Source organism: Myodes glareolus, chromosome 15, assembly GCF_982192425.1.
Source record: "Myodes glareolus chromosome 15, mMyoGla1.1, whole genome shotgun sequence".
Lineage (NCBI taxonomy): Eukaryota > Metazoa > Chordata > Mammalia > Rodentia > Cricetidae > Myodes > Myodes glareolus.
In genome coordinates this window covers 55,126,056-55,143,217 of record NC_142040.1, presented here as the reverse complement: position 1 = coordinate 55,143,217, position 17,162 = coordinate 55,126,056, and the positions used below count along the sequence as shown (strand labels likewise).

General features: G+C 42.3%; 1 protein-coding gene across 4 annotated transcripts in view; it reads left to right on the top strand.

Moving 5' to 3' along the window:
- Cdh6 (cadherin 6) overlaps positions 1–15,923 on the top strand; it is a 136,152-nt gene extending 120,229 nt beyond the window's left edge. For 3 of the 4 annotated variants that reach the window (XM_048429846.3, XM_085676607.2, XM_085676608.2), the window contains 5 exons: positions 2,877–3,013; positions 5,657–5,778; positions 6,820–6,937; positions 7,084–7,335; positions 13,523–15,923. In XM_048429846.3, the coding sequence (XP_048285803.1) occupies positions 2,877–3,013; positions 5,657–5,778; positions 6,820–6,937; positions 7,084–7,335; positions 13,523–14,013 (1,120 nt within the window). In that variant the 3' untranslated portion in view covers positions 14,014–15,923. Of the gene's footprint in view, positions 1–2,876; positions 3,014–5,656; positions 5,779–6,819; positions 6,938–7,083; positions 7,446–13,522 lie in introns of all 4 variants that reach the window. The other variant, XM_085676609.2, reaches the window with a different exon arrangement.
- The last annotated feature ends 1,239 nt before the right edge of the window (positions 15,924–17,162 follow it).

Sequence of the window (17,162 nt, the reverse complement as noted above, 5' to 3'; positions counted from 1 at the left end):
ATCAAAACCAACAGAAAGCTTTTCAAACATGTTCGAGTCCTTCAGAAGATGAAAAGTCTATGTTAAATACATTGAAACTAAAGTTAAAATGAAATGACAGGATGGCCACTGTGAACATCATCAATTTCTTCTGAAAGAAGTTTGAGTAGCAAGCAATAAACAAATGCCTGTGTCATTTAGACAACTACTGTGACAAATATCAATGCAAAAATATGTCGTTTGTTGTATCTTGTTACTTACATATTGTAAATACAAACAATTCATTAAAATAGGATTTTGAGCATTGTACATTATTGCAAACTACTTATATCTCTTCTTAGAGCATTTGTAACTCTAAATAGATCAGCTGGTTAGATAATTTACTTCAATTGTGTTTCTACCAAGCCAATTTTTAAGCCAATATTTTTAAGCCCCCATCCATGACTTCAGTTTTGAAAATGCAGTGGAAATGGAGAACTGTTTTTCATAACAAACCTGAACGTATCAAATCTCTTCAAAGTCTTCCCTTGATGCCCCTTCATTCATAAACACACGTGCATACTTGTTCCCTTCTCACGGGCATCCCAAAAAATCAATTGCACAATTAAATAAATTTAAAAGTAGGTCAAAAGCCAGTAACAAATTTATTTTTGAAGGATACCATTTCTTAATCTGTCGTGAGTGTTATGATTGAAGGTCCCGTCTATCTTTGGTTTCTAAGATAGCATTCTGGACCCTCTGAATTTCTAAAAGCCCTCCGTAAATACATTTCCAGCCCTTACTCTGCCCCAACATCCTCATGCTTGTCCTTGTCACTCTGGGACACTTAAGTGGCACTGTCCTCAACACCTCCTCCCTCCACTGGATGTCCTTTTCCACAATCGCTACAGGCTGTCTCTGTGGTTCTCTGTCTCAAGTTTCAGCCTAGACCTTTCCACAGATGTTTCTCAGGTCCTCCATCTCTGCGGGTCAAAACTGGGGCCTCAAATTTTCCTCAAGTCTTGTTTTGCTGCTCTTCCAACATCCTGTGACTGTAGTGTACGGCCGTTCTCCTCAATTCAACGAGTCATCTTTGTTCAGCATGATTTAGATTATGATGCTGCCCTGCCCTGTGTGGAGCCCGTGAATAGATTTACACGGCATTTAGAAGAGACCCCCAATTCTTCACTGTAGACAACCCATCCTACTTAGATTACATTCCACTCTAATCCTTTGTTTCTGAAAACAGAATGATTCTTAAAATAAAATGGGTAACAGAAAAGTAATCAATTCCCTATATAAGCACGTATATTAACATTCTGAAGATCTCAAAAGACTTGATTTAACAAGAGAGTGTGTGAAAACAGATGCAGAGACTCACAGCCAAACAACTGGCCAAGCTTGAGGAACCCTGCTGATGAGAGAGGGAGGAAAGATACTGTAAGCACCACAGGGGTCAAGGACATCACAAGAAAATCACAGCATCAACTAACCTGGGCTTACAGGAGCTCATAGCGACTGAACCAAGAGCCAGGGAGCCCTCATGGGACTGACCTAGGCCCTCTGTGTATCTCTGATGACTGTGCAGTATGGTCTTCTTGCAGAACTCCTAACAGTGGGACCAGGGGATGTCTCTGGCTCTTTTGTTGACTTTCAGGACCCTATTCCTGGTACCAGTCGCCTTGCCTATTCCTAATACAAGGGGAGGTGCTTAGTCTTACTGCAACTTGATATGTCATGTTTTCTTGGTATCCATGGGAGGCCTACCCTTTTCTGAATAAAAATGACAGGAAGTGAATGGGATGGGGAGGGTAGGCAGAGGGGAGGAAGGGAGGAGGACTGGGAGGAGAAGAGAGAGGGGAAATGATGATCAAGATGTAAAATAAATAAATAATTTTTTAAAAACAAAAAAGGGATATATGCTGGGGAAATGGTGCATGGGTTGACCTGTGAAAGGTGGGACTGGAGTGGGCCTCCGGGACCTAAATAAAGGGCAGGCGGGCGTGGCAGCCTGACTTAAATTCCAGTTCACTGAAGGCAAACCCTGGGAATCCCTGCCTCCGGGCTGGCTGTCCTGAACAACTGTATCAGCAGTCTCTGGGCTCAAGTGAAAGACCCTGTCTCTGTGAATGAGGAAGAGAGCAAGTGAGAAAGAGTCCCAACATCAGCCTCTGGTGTCTACATGCAAGTGTGCATGCACACACATACACATTTGAGCACATACACATAGACACATGCGCACACAGTAAAGTCCTAGAAATGGTTACTATATACACTTGCTCTAAATTACATATTAAAATAAACTCAGTCTAATTGCACATAAAAAAGAAATTAATAGTGAGCTCTAAAATCACACCACTTGCCTAGTGAGTGTACTACTCAGCCTGAGTGTGAAGATATAATTTATCAAAATTGTAGAAGGAGCGGTGGGCCACTTCCCGCCACCCACCTCCCAGCTAGCTTTACCCCTGAATAATTACGCGGAAACTACTGCCTAGCCCATTATCTGTAGCCTCTTATTAGCTAACTCTTACATATTGATCTAACCCATTTCTAATAATCTGTGTAGCACCATGAGATGGTGGCTTACCGGGAGGATTCTAACCTGCAGCTGTCTCGGAGAGGAGAGTCATGGCGACTACCTCATTGTCTTCTTCCCAGCATTTTGTTCTGTCTACTCCACCTATCTAAGCTGCTGTCCTATCAAAAGCCAAGGCAGTTTCTTTATTAACCAATGAAAGTAACACATAGACTGTTAACCCTCCTCCATCACAAAATATTTTCCTGGATGTTACAGGTGATGCTTTAAAACGCCACAAGTAGAAGGAATTAGCAGATGAGCTGTCCTGGGGGTTGTTTTATGATGTGTAGAGGGAACATCCAGGAAAGCCTTTCTAAATCCTGCTCTGTGTTTCCAGGTATTCTGTGGATAGACATACCGATATGGACCGGATATTCAACATTGATTCCGGAAATGGTTCAATCTTTACATCGAAACTTCTCGACCGGGAAACACTGCTGTGGCACAACATCACAGTGATAGCAACAGAGATTAGTAAGTCCAACCTTCCTCAGCTGTCCCCACTGATGGTGAGCCCCAGTGAGGGCTTCTTCAAGCAAGGCCAGAGCTGTTCCCCTCATACTGATGACCCTGCTCTACACGTGTTGAGGGAAAGAGTGCTGGGGGAGAGATCTGCCACAATGGTTATTCTAAATGTGTGATGGTTCACCTTAACTGGAGATGAAAACCGTGAAAGGGCCGCAATTTGGAAATAATAAGAATGTGTCTCTCGGGGCTGGGGAGACAACCCAGAAGGAAAAGATCTTGCTAGGCAAGTGTAGGACTGGAGTTTCGATCCCCAAGGTCCCCATATAAGATGGGTGGATATGGCGGCTGCCTGTAATCCCAGCATTCAGGAGCTAGAGATGGGATCTCCAGGGCAAGTTGGCTATATAGACTAGTAAAGTGTTCAGTAAGAACCTGCCTCCATCAGTAAGGTGGTTGTGATGGAGAAAGACGCCCAACACAAATTTTGGGCCTACACACACACACACACACACACACACACAGAGAGAGAGAGAGAGAGAGAGAGAGAGAGAGAGAGAGAGAGTTTTCAAAAAATATATCTTTCTAGTGAAATAGAATAGGCACATAGTAAATATGACTTCCCAAAGGTTATAAGTAAGAAAATCACAAAAACAGCTGGGAAAAAAATGGACTCTCACACAAGAAACAAGGGAATAAGTAGGGTTGTATATCTTCAAAATGTAGGCATTGGGTACATTTAGTCATATCAAAATACAAAAACAAAGTGGCTAAGAACAACTTACTGAGAATCCTAAGAAAGATAAATGGAGTTGCGTCTTTAGTCAGAAAGTGGTTGGTTACTCCATAACATTGGTGCCATTAGTTTCTATTTTTTCCTGTTTGCATTTTTTGATATGATTAAATGTACCTTTTGTGAGCCTGCTGAGTAGACTCATAGTCTGTCTGTGGAAATGAGAGGAGTTAATTGCCTACTAGGAGAGTCAATTTTAAACACAGACGAAGCAGTTACGTACGGACGACTGACAACCTGGCTGCTCTTTCACTTGGTTGTTTGGTTTAAGGGAAAGAAATCTGGGAGGAGTTGGGGAACAGAACAGAATATGATTTAAAAGAACACTCTTTGAATAAATAAAATTATTTTTTAAAAATATAAGCATTGGGCAACACCTCTTAGATATTCATTCTAACCTTCTGTAGAATTTCTATTTCAAAATCTTTACCAAATTAAGAGCTACAAAGTATCACTTTCCTATAGTCTGCCAAATGGAGCACTATAAAGCACCAAATAATCAATAAAATCCTTAGGATGAGTTTTACGTCACTCCCCATAAAATGCAAAGAAAAATAGGGCCCCACAAAAAAAAAAACTTTTCAAATGAAATTGTTTCATTCAATGGAAATTCAATTGAGCTTTGAGCGGCATTATACAGGAGAACATAGAAACAAAGGATAATCTTTAAAATATTATTTTAGTGTTTAAAATAGGCTTTTGAAGTATAATTCCTTTCAGTTTTGATTTTTAATTTCTGAAGTTCTAAACACTTTTATCTCAGTTGGATATCTGCTGGGAAACACTCCATATCAAATGGTTTATTACAGTTCCATTTGACACCATAACTCAGGAGACATGACGTCACTGAAGGAGAGTGGATGGAATGGCAACCAACCAGTGTGGGCAAAGGGAAGTTCTGGCGTTGAAAGTGATCAGGCTATCTCATTAGACATTTGTTACATAGGAATTTGGTCTTCAGAATTTGTGCCAAGGAGCTGGCGTGGATGCTAACAGCAGTGAACTCTAAAAGCACTAAAATTACAAAATGACTTTCCCCTGAAAAAGATCGTTTTTCAAAACATCACGAAATTTAGCTCTTTTACTAAAGTAGTCATTTGCGCATTATTTTAGGTTTACGCCTAAAATTTTCTGGTTTTAGAATTCAATGTTTCTCTAATATATTTGAAAATACGGGTGATTTAGACATACCATAATTTATGTGCAGCCACCTTCACTTTAGGAGAATAGCATGAGAAAGATAGACGCTAGAGATCTTAAGAATCCTATTGTCAGAGCTTGTTAACCACCTGCAATAGCTCAGAATCTGAGAGCTTCTATAAAGGCCTTTCTCTCACTCCAAAGTCTTTCTACTTGCTCTTTCATTTCCCTAGGAATCCAGAAATGTTCACACGGCTTCACTCCTCCTCCTCAGCCGCATCTGAACAAACAGGTGCCTCTGAGAAGGTGCCTGGCTATCCCAGTCACCAGAACAGCTCCATCTCTCTCCATCCTTCCCCTCTGCTTAATTTTGCCATCTGGTGCATTGTATGTTCATATGTTTCGCGTGTTTATCTCCACATTAAAATAAATACCTAAAATTCACTATCTTTATTACGTTCCTTGTCTGTCCTAGCCCATGTTAGGTCAGATTCCAGTAAGCCCGTATTTCATGAGCATTCAAATAGACATACGGGTTAAGTGGATGAGAGAAAGGAAAATGTGAGCTACCAGCGCCTGACCCTGGGACCTGAACTCTCTCCTCCACCTACCGGGGATTAGGGCAAATGAATGAGACTGAAAGAGTGAATGGTTCTTGTCTAGGGGAAATGGTAATCAACATATATGATGCTTATCTCTTTCTTTTTGCTATGTATCAGATAATCCAAAGCAAAGCAGCCGAGTGCCTCTGTACATTAAAGTTCTTGACGTCAATGACAACGCCCCAGAGTTTGCTGAGTTCTATGAGACCTTTGTCTGTGAAAAGGCAAAGGCAGATCAGGTGGGTTGTATTTTAAAAAGCACTTTCTGATTGAAAGTCAGATTAATTTCGATCTAATAATTGAGACGATACACACAGCGGAGGGCTTGTCTTGAATTATCTATGAAGTGGATGCCAAGGAGATTAATACCATAAATAATAACCAAGACGAATGTTTAACTTGCATAAGAGAACAAATAGTTTTTAAGAACTGGAAGTTCATCAGTCTCCAAGACTGATGTGGATTCCAAATCAGTTTTAAGTTTTCATTAAAATAGATTAGTCACAGTGTTGCTGGGATAAAAAATCTTTATTGGTGAACAGATAGCTTAATTTGCATGTGTGCTTGAAAATAATCACTAGAACCTATTATCCCATTGCCTATAACTCACGGATTTACTTATTCCCATTGCCCATCTGCAAAGCAGTACAAATTCATGAATGCGTTACTGTTGCACCCATCTGCCACCCACCTGAAACAGGTCTCTGCAGCCTGTGACAGAAATGACGCTGTGCTCTGTCAACGCAGAAGTGCAGCACAAATGTACAGGGGAGAGTGGGACTTTTTTTTACATTAATTTTACATTAATTAGCTGTTTTCCCGGTTTGCTAACCTGTGAACATAAGACAGTGTTTTTGCACAGGCTGCCCAGAGTACTTCCATTTTGTTAAGTGGCAATGCTACCAATGATGACTGAGACATTTTAGACTTCGGATTACTCTTCTGTGGTGCTCCTCAATCAGGGTGACCTTTCCCCCTAGGGGTACTTGAGACTGGAGCCTAGTCAGATGGTCACTTAGGAGGGGCCGTCTAGTATATAGTGGCATGAGGTCGGGATGAATATCACATAGTTTTCAGAGGAGATCCCACAGCAAAGAAGTGACCCTGGCGCCGTGGGTTTCTAACACATTAGATCTTTGGATAGAATGTACTGATTGTTTTTCAAGAGCTATCATTTTAATTAAGTCATGAACTATAAAACTAAGCAAATTCTTGGAAAACTGTCAGAACCACTTTAGGGTCCTGAAACCTTTCGGGCAACCTTATGGTTTCTATTTCAGCTGATTCAGACCCTGCATGCTGTTGACAAGGATGACCCATACAGTGGACACCAATTCTCATTCTCCTTGGCTCCTGAAGCAGTCAGTGGCTCGAACTTTACCGTACAGGACAACAAAGGTAAGTGAGCTTCTGACCTTCCCTTTCTCCATACCCATGTGGAACTGAATCTCAGGCTCCATCCGTACCTATTGATTTCCATCACAACCTATTCAATGCCTGATGTAGCAGCTACACACATTCACCGTTTTCCTTTCTGCTTCCAGACAATACCGCAGGAATCCTAACTCGGAAAAATGGCTATAACAGACACGAGATGAGCACCTATCTCCTGCCTGTGGTCATTTCAGACAACGACTACCCAGTCCAAAGCAGCACTGGGACAGTGACTGTCCGGGTCTGTGCATGTGACCACCATGGGAACATGCAGTCCTGCCACGCCGAGGCCCTCATCCACCCCACAGGGCTGAGCACAGGGGCTCTGGTGGCCATCCTTCTGTGCATCCTGATCCTACTAGGTAAACTGCTCCTCCCCGCATCCTCTCTCCCCTTGGTGAGGGGCACACACTGTTACTGTGACACTCTAGATTTTTCCGCCTCCCCCATTAAGGCTTACAGCCTGATCTAGGTGAGTAGAGCTATATGCTGAGAATCTGTGTTGTTCAAACATGAACTCGTTTTTGCTTTGGAGAATGAACAGATGTACTATGTGCCCATGTCTTTGCTTGCCCAGGGTACCATTTTGCCAAAAGAATATGTTGTCTATCATACCGAACTGCATCTCAGGGGGTATTAGAAAGCAACATATATCCACACCCTGCTTGTTCTGTGTGTTGTCTGATAATTAACTTTTGAAGAGTACAAGTCGTGCTTCATGGCGCATCTGATGACGACCCCTTTTACAAAGGTAACATTAGAGATCAACAGAAACCTGCAAAAAGGAAGATAGTGACTTTTTCTCTCCTACCCAGGGGGAAAAAATAAAATGGTGGCAATCTCTTTAAAGCAACAAACTTACTTTGAGCTACACAATGGAATAACTACCCACTTAGAGCTGCTCTCGGTTTACCACACACACAATGTCTACTAATTTTCAGACTGTTAATAAATAACTCTTGACATCAGGAAGCAAATTCTGGGCCCCCAAAGAAATGAATGTAATGAAAGGGAAACACAAGATCTGGGATGGCTTGGATACGGCATCTTCCCCTCAACAGCTCATATGTTGGAGGTATTGTCTTCGAGTGGTGGTGCAGCTGGAAGGGAACTGGACCAGGAATTGCTCACTTCACCAAATGATTGAAGCATTGATACGTTCACAGATGAATGGGCTGCTAGGATCTGGGACCCAGTGGAAGGGCTTATGTTACCTGGCACACCTTTGAAGGAGCTATCTGTCCCCGGACCCTTCCTCTCTGACTCTTGCCCACCTTGTTCCACCACATGTTCCTACCAACATGACACTTTGTCTCATCCCAGTGCCCAAAGCAGTAGATACAAGAGACCTTGAACTAAATCCTCGGAATCCATAAGCCAAGATACATCCCTTATTAAGTTGTTTCTCCCAGGAGTTTTCTCAAAGAGACAGAAAGCAACATAAAGTCTAGCAATGATACAAATGATGGGTTTTTTTTTTATTCCAACCAACTAATTGAGCCAAAAACCTGAGTTTGAAAGTTTAACAAACCTTTAACTGTTGCTCAAGTAAAAATTCAAATATCAACCAAAGTAACTCTTCCACAAGAGAAAAAAGGGGCTGGAGAGATGACTCAGCACTGGCTGCTCTTCCCAGAAAACCAAAGCTGTATTCCAGGTGTTCACATGCCAGCTCTCACAATCATCTCAAACTCCATTCCCAAGAGATCCAACACCCTCTTCTGGCTTCCAAGGGCACCAGGCATACACGTGGTGCACAAGTTACACAGCAACAAAGCACCCATGGACATAAATGAACTTTTTAAAAATATAAACAAGATGCATATTTACAATCTTGCCTATAAAATTAGAGAAAAAAATCAAAGTTCAACACATGCCTGTAATCGCAGAACTTGAAAGGGGGGAAAATAAGGATCAGAAATCCCAGGTCATCTTTAGCTACGTGGTAAGTTTGGGCCAGCTCAAGGTACACAAGACCCTCTCTAAAAAGCAAACACGAAAGCAGTAACCTAGACTGCACAGAAGAAAACCCTCTTCTAATAAAGAAGCCTGAACAACAGAGAAGCATAGGAAAGGGGCCTGCATTTCTACAAGAAAGACCTTTCGCCTGACTCATCAATGCTGTCAATCACAAGAGAAGACGGGAAACGCAACTTTAGAACCATGATCTTCTCCAGCAAGATTTGAACGAAGTGTTTTGAGATCGGGAGGCATACAGCAATGACAGCATGCAAAGACTTATCAGCATCCCTAATGCTGCGAGTCTGTAAAGCCTGGAGGACTGGATCATTGATCTTGATCTAAAAGGAGTATCTGGACAACCTGGGGCAGGGGAGCCGTGCCTGTGGAAGGAGAGGCAGCTCTCCTTTTGCTAGTCCTTCCCCTTCCTCTCACTAGTCATCTGTCCTGTTCTTTTACATTTTTAATTGTTTTTAAGATTATCATACGAAGCAATGTATTTCATCATAATCCCTCCACACATTTGCGTCCTCGCACTTGGTTCTGACTCCCTTCCCTGCTACCATACCCTTGCCCCAGCTGGTCCCCTTCTGCTTCCCTTCCGTATATTCAATTACCCACCTCCTCTCTTATTAGAGCCTTTCTTTTTTTTTTTTTTTGAAACCTACACTGCTATATGCAAGTAAACACACACACACACATATAAAGACATACACACATATATGTGAGCATATACAATGTTAATTCAGATTCTTTATGTAGAAGAAAATACAGAATCCACTCTGAGTTTGACTTATTTCACATAACATAATGATCTCCAGTTCCATCAATTTTCCCGCAAATGTCATGATTTCATTTTTGTTTGCGGCTGCATAAAATCCCATTGTGTGTATGGATCATGTTTTCTTTATTCATCTATTTAGACATCTAGGCTGGCTCCATTTCCTGGAAATTGTGCAGAGAGCAAGTAACTCTGTGGCATGTTGACTTAGAGACCTTCAGGCATTGGTCCATTTTCTCTTCTCTCCTTTCTTCCTTCTAACCCGCTCGTTTCCTTTTCCCCTTTCATATTTTTTTCGCCAATAAATTCACTGTCTCTTCATTATTCTTAATTGGCTCCAGGACCTCCCACACCTTGTCTGGTGCTTGGGGAATTCTGTACATAATTTTTTTAAAGATTTTTAGAAACTGAGTTTTAGCTTAACTAGGTTCGCACCACAGACTAGACGCTGTGTGAGGTGCTTCACAAATGTTCCCCTGGCTCTTCGGAACTACCTGGGGTGGATTTACCTGCGTCTTCGATATGAAAGCTGAGGCAGCAGGGTGTGAACTAAGGTGTGTGGCCACGTCACATGCGGAACACATGGCAGAACTCAGTCCTAGGCCCAGGTCTTTCTTTCCAGGCTGGTGCGGGGATCCCATCCCCTCCACCCCACTCCCATCCCCCCGCCCCCCATCCCCCGTTTCCCTGTGAGCTTTGAAACGCAGTGCATTCCAGGCTGAAAGAGACAGAAAACTTCAACGGGGGCCACTGTGGAGGTTAGAGGCACACCTGAGAGGTAGAAAGAGAAAGAAAGCCACACTGATACATGAGGAAATCTGGTACAAAAGTAAGCCTGGCCTACAGGTGTGATTTGCGGGCAGGGCACTTGCCCACCCCACAGATGTCCCTGGGTGAATCCAAAGGCATCCAGTATTTTACTAAAAGAAAACAGTAAAAGCATTCAAAGGAAAGTTTGAGGGTGTGTAGGGGAGGAGTTGGAAGGGAGGGGATTTGGACAGAGTTGATCTAACACATTATATGCATGTACAAATATTAAATGAAATAGTTTAGGCTTCCCAACAGTAGCTACATCTAATCTATATAGCAATTTAGAGTTTTGCAAAATCTTCACATTTAACTCGTTCCTCATGACAGCACCTGGCAGTGTGGTATTGCCTCCCTTTTACAGAGGTCAGACTGTTAGAGCTGCTGGTTCTCTAATAGGATTGGAGCACGAATTTGATCATCTTCCCTCTCCCACCCCCAAAATCTTGCTGCTGTCCTCTGGCCCCAGGAGGATGAGGAAGAAGAGACTGTTCTCCACAAATATATTGCACTGTTTTACATGCTTCTGCCCCCGTCCAGTCCTCATTTGTAAAAGTCAGTTTTCATCAAGACATCAGATGAACGTGGGGCTGATAAGAGGCATAGGTAGTCTTGGCCATAGAATTAAATCGTGGCTGAGGGCTGAGTACCTATGACTGTAGATTACACCCTCTCCCGTCTCACTTGTATGAAGCTGTAACTTCAGGTGAACGCAGGACTGAGATTTAAAAACCTGAGTACTTAAATCTGGAGAATCAGGGAGTGACAAATGCCTGCTGTCTGACCGTTAATGACTGAAAGAACTCATGTGCATTAACGTTGAATTCTTTAAGAGCAGATGGCCAGGGAACACCCTCTAATCCCCAATGTCACCCTTCCTTACTTTCCTGTTTTGCAAACCCATGCCACTTCACACTGGAAAGCAGTGTAAAAGGAGATTATCCCTAAGCTCTGAAGTCTCCATTCCCAACCCACCAAGGTAGAAGTGAAAGCTTGCTAAAGCCACCAAGGTGCCAGGAGACATAACTCTTCCCTACGCCTCTACTCGGTTCCTTCTGGCCCAGCTTCCGAGATCCTTGCCTGTCCTCCATATACTACAGACACAGATCTCCCTAGGGGCTTTTCTTGTTGCTGTCTCCCCTTTGTCAGAGAGCACCTTGGATAACCTCCACTCCTGCTCCATCTTTCCTGAGATGGTGCAGAAATGCAGAGCCCATGGAACGAACAGAGAAAACCCTCCCCATCCACCTTGGCCTCCTCCTCTGCTTTTTCTGGTTTTGCATTGCACTTAACATCTTCTAATACTTTCCTGACTTGTTATACATGTGGTTTTATTTTCTGTCTCCATCGCACCGTCCCCACGCAACTGCCCAGGCTCTGGGGCAGGCCTTTGATGCGCACGTGATACGGGTAGTACCCTAGAACTGTCCCTGACACAAAGCAGGCACCACACAATGACTTATTGAAAGAATGGATGGATCCCCTAGGTCGATGAGACAATGGAGGCATCGGGACACTCCCTGACAAGAACAGAGAGTGTGCACAGTTACACAGCCACATACCTGAGAATGGCAAAGTTGAATTTCCTTAGGAAAGGGACAGTCACCCCAATACGCTTCCAGCATGGCAGGTAAGAGCACAACTCTTTTAGTCTGGTGGACCTGGATTTGAATGCCTGCTGCATGTGACATCTCTCGGCTTCAATTTCTTCTCTGGTAAACTGGATTTTTCACTATGATTCCTACTTCATAGGATGATTATGATGATTAAGTGGGATTGAGTACGAAATGCACTTAGCACAGTAATTGGTACATAGACATCTTACTCTCAGAAGCCAAGTAGCAATACTGTTAATGTCTAAAGGGATAAATCTGTTCATTAGGAGGAAGATGCACTTGTCTCCTAAATCTCATGGCAAGAATTCCGTTTTCATGGCATACAAAAACTGGACCGTGTAACGGGTGATGCGGTAGAGACATTGCTAGGGCTTCCCGTAGTAAATATCACTGGACAAACAAGGACTGGTAATGCATTGCCTGTGCTGGGCGGCCGCTTCCTCTGTAAGCTGTTACAAATTCTTATTTTCCAGCCATCTACCCATTTGCAGGTAGATGTGTCTCTCTACAGGCAGCCAGCTTTGTTCTACCAACCAGCTGTGAAGAGAATGCAAAAATGCGGTTTTTGTTTTGCCTCTAATTTGAGCTAGAAGAAAAAAAAAAAGAAGAAGAAGAACATATCTGTGAAACAGACATTCTAGCTAACAAACTTGTGGGACATAAGTCTTTGATAGTGAAATCTCATATAAATATGTTTATCTAACTCAAACACAAATCACAGGGAAAGTGTATTTCTATCTGCCCTATTTACCTGGTTGAGCTCAGGACCCGGAGTAGCTTTCGGAATCTGGGTCTCTCAGGGGTTTTATCTGTACTAATATTTCTTTGTATGTGGGAAGGTATGCAAACATTCACATCTCTGCTTGGGATTTTAAACTAATTTTGCACTTTTCTCAGGTGGGGGAAGAGGAAGGCGTAGCGCAATAGTTATTTTAAATGTGGAGTTATGCAAAGCCTTCCACACTTCCCAAAGGTGCCAGCCTTTCCTTTATAGCCAGTTTTGGAGCATTTTGGGTGCTTGGCATAATTTGCACTTTTACCACAGTACTTTCTCTGTGGTTCAAAAAAAATTATTATTGTTATTATTACTTTTCCTACCTTAAAATTACTTTGCCTTTTCAAAGGGGGAAAAAAAGAAGGAAATACTGTCAAAATAAGATGGCATTTTATCATCTGGTTAAATTATATAGCCTTCTTTAAAACACTCCATTCTGGGGTCCTTATCTGATCATGGATAAAGACAAATGGATTCTTAACGCCGGAAAAAGTTGAGCCTGTGTTTTCAAGAGAAGTTTTAAAGCGGCAGGTTGGAGCAAGGGTTCTTTTCCGTGTTAATTGGATGACAAATTAACTTTCCTTCCCTTCTGTTTTGCTTTCTGCTTCCAGTGACCGTGGTGCTGTTCGCAGCTCTGAGGCGGCAGCGGAAGAAAGAGCCTTTGATCATTTCCAAAGAGGACATCAGAGATAACATTGTCAGTTACAACGACGAAGGTGGTGGAGAGGAGGACACCCAGGCCTTTGATATCGGAACCCTGAGGAACCCCGAAGCCATGGAGGACAGCAAATCGCGCAGGGACATTGTGCCGGAAGCTCTTTTTCTACCTAGACGGACTCCAACAGCTCGCGACAACACTGATGTCAGAGATTTTATTAACCAAAGGTTAAAGGAAAATGACACAGACCCCACAGCCCCACCCTACGACTCCTTGGCCACCTATGCCTACGAGGGCACCGGCTCGGTGGCCGACTCGCTGAGTTCGCTCGAGTCAGTGACCACAGATGGAGACCAAGATTATGACTATTTGAGTGACTGGGGTCCTCGGTTCAAAAAGCTAGCGGATATGTACGGAGGGATGGACAGTGACAAAGACTCCTAATCTGTTGCCTTTTTCATTTTCCTATTATGACACTGGAACATGCGAAGTGGCTATTTCTTTCTATTTATCCACCTTCCCGTGAAAGGGTTCTCTCTTGTACCCGTTCCGAACGTCAATGGCTGCAGTCTGTGCGGATCCAATGTTAGAGACTTTTTTTCTAGTACACTTTTATGAGCTTCCAAGAGGCAAATTTTTATTTTTTAGTTCATGTAGTTAACCAAGTAAGCCCAGCAGGCCCGCGGGGGAGGAGAGGAGGGAACAGTGGGGTTTTTTTTTTCCTTGTTCTCTTAGGGCAGGTTGGCCACACATTCCTTACTGCTGGCCTGGACGCTGCTCTTGTTCATGGCCTCAGGCCAGCTGAATGCTCCAAGTGTACATCTCACATGCTAAGGGGGAAGGGATCAGACTTTACTGATAAAAATATAGTTTTAGTATAAAACAAAAACAGAAAAGGAGGGAACAATTGGGAAATTTTTCTTGGTCAATCAACTCTCGAGGGGATCCTTAGCTACGGAAGGGTTGGTAAGGGTGTGAAGTGCCATCTGGGGCATCCTGTCTGCGCTGGAAGAGGTGTTTCTGGCACCAGCTACTCATAGCATCAAGTCCTTCCATATGGTAAGGTGATTTGGAGGCAAATCAAACGGTGAAGTTCAAGTTCAAAGACGGTAGCAAAGAGTAAGGCTGTGTTCCTTGACACTCATCACCTGTTGCGTGTGACACACCTGGAAGGTCACCATTGTGCCAAACAAAGGGAACAAGAGAAATAGCTTTAAACCGTTAACAGAGGAAATATTTAGCAAATTTCAAAGTTTTGGGCCACCAACATGTCACAGATTCCTAATTCTTTCAGCTATCAGTGAAACTAATGAGACACAGGTATAATCACCCAGAAGTTCTTGCGAGACTTTCCTGAGGCAGACGGTAACTTGTTTTGTCTGTAGTTGCTGTTACTATTATTCTGCTATACCTGAGAGTAGCCGTGTGAAATACAATAATTCATAGTCTTCAAATACTTCTTATATAATTAACTCGACTTAGTAAGGTTAGATTAAATATCCTACCCTAGAGTTCAAGGGGAAAGTTAGACCTAGTCACATCGGAACCTAATCCCTGCCCTTTGCCTTCGGAGACATCCTTGTACTTACACTGCAACGAGGGAGTAAATGAATGGCACAGAGATGTCGCTGAGAACCTGCACGCCATGTTTCTGAAATGCCCACAAGAGAAGAGCCTGGATTGCCTTCAGCAAAAAAACATTTAAGACTCTTGGGAAACTGACAGTCGATTTCCGAAAGTAGTCTTGTTTCCCCACTGTTCCTAAGTTGGCTTCTGTGGCAAAGCCGCCATCTTTGTCTTTGAACTGATGATAAAGCAATGGTCTCAACTAAGACAGGAAAGTAATATAAAATCCATTCAATCTATTATTGCTCTAATTATGCAATTAGACTCTCTTAGTCAGTTATTATCCAGGGGACCCAACTTAACCAAGCTTCTGGCAGGTTCAATTCATTTATTTCATTCGGATGGTCTAATGACTGTCATCATTAGGGTCTCGCATTGTGCGGTCATCAGAAATGTCCAAAGTACTGTAATGAAACATCCTCATTTGAAGACTTTTCTTAAAAGGCTCTGTATATACATATATAATATATACTTAAGAATGTCCTGATTCTCTTATTAGTCATAGGGATTTATTTTAGTTCATGTTAATTTTATAGAGATAATCTTAGCATCATTTCCATTTGAGGGTAATGTTTTATCAACACATTTTCTATTTAGAAACACACTGTTGTTTAGTTGGCTTTTAAATAGTTTTTACCCAGGAAGTAAAGATGGCACCTGTAAAATGGGAGAAATGTGGAATTTGGATTATGGTTTAAAAAAAAATTACAACTATATTGCCCTTTGTATTTCCTGAATGGTTTCTTGTTTGTGATGAAATGCCCTGAAGAGTCACGAGTACTTCACGTTTGGGCTATTCCCATCTCTGAGGGTTTTCTTTTCCTAATTCTTCATATGCACATTGATATGCATGCACAAACACACACAGGCACACACACACACACACACACACACACACCAAAGAATCCAAACAATGCTACATGATGGCTCACTAAAATGGGTCAGTATGCATTATATTCACAGGTAAGTATTTGAAAGAGCGGGCTCCTAGATATAGCATGAGAACAGCACCTTGCACAATTGATTGTAAAATTAGAGTACTCTATCTTGTATCGTATATCGTGTGACAAACTGAACCAAGAAACAGTTCTTAAAAAGAAAGGTATCATCAAAAGTTGCCCTTTTGAGCTTTTGGTGTGAAATTTGGTGTGAAATTTCTAAGAGTTGACAATAGCAATTTCCAACGTTTTGGGGAAAAGTTGACCTCTCCCTCCGAGTGCAAGTATGTACTGAAAGGGAGTCAGGCTACTTGAGATATCATTAGCCAGAGCCTTTTGATCCCACGCTGGAAATCACATATTGTATCGAGAGTAGAAAATATGACTTGACATTAAAATAACTGTTTAATGTCTTATCACGAAGACTGTTGGTAAATCCAATCTAAAAAAAAAAAAAGGATTATTCAAGGTCTATAGGTGTTAACTTCAGACACTTACCCCTAAGAATTGTCAAACAAAGATTGAGAAGCCCAACCATCTCTCTTTCTCTCTCTGTAATTTTTTCTTCCCATCAAAATTCCAGGTCAAAAGTGTCCTCATGGACAGATTCCTTTCTGTGATAAATCCTAAGTCAACATGAAATTTTGTTCTGGAGAGGAGAAGTAGTTCTCACATTATTTGTGTCTTGGTCTTAGACCCAGGCAATGAGGCTGGCACAGGAGTAGGAGGGGTCCAGATCTAACATTTTCTTTGTTGAACACAAGCAGATCCGTTGGCAGTAAGGGCTGCTCCACGAGCCCTGATTCCTGGCTAACTTTTTTAAACCTCTTTTCAACAGAAAGTTTATTCAAACTTCTTCCGCTGTTTCCTAGAATAAGCTGGGACTTTAAAGAACCGTAAGCCATTGTGAGTGAGGTTGAAACTCCCTCAGTTTCCATCCACTTTCTTCAGGAACTCTGAAAACATTGGTCCTCAAATAAGTAAAGAAATCAAATGAGAAAGAGGCGAGGACAATCTCCCAAGACCTTA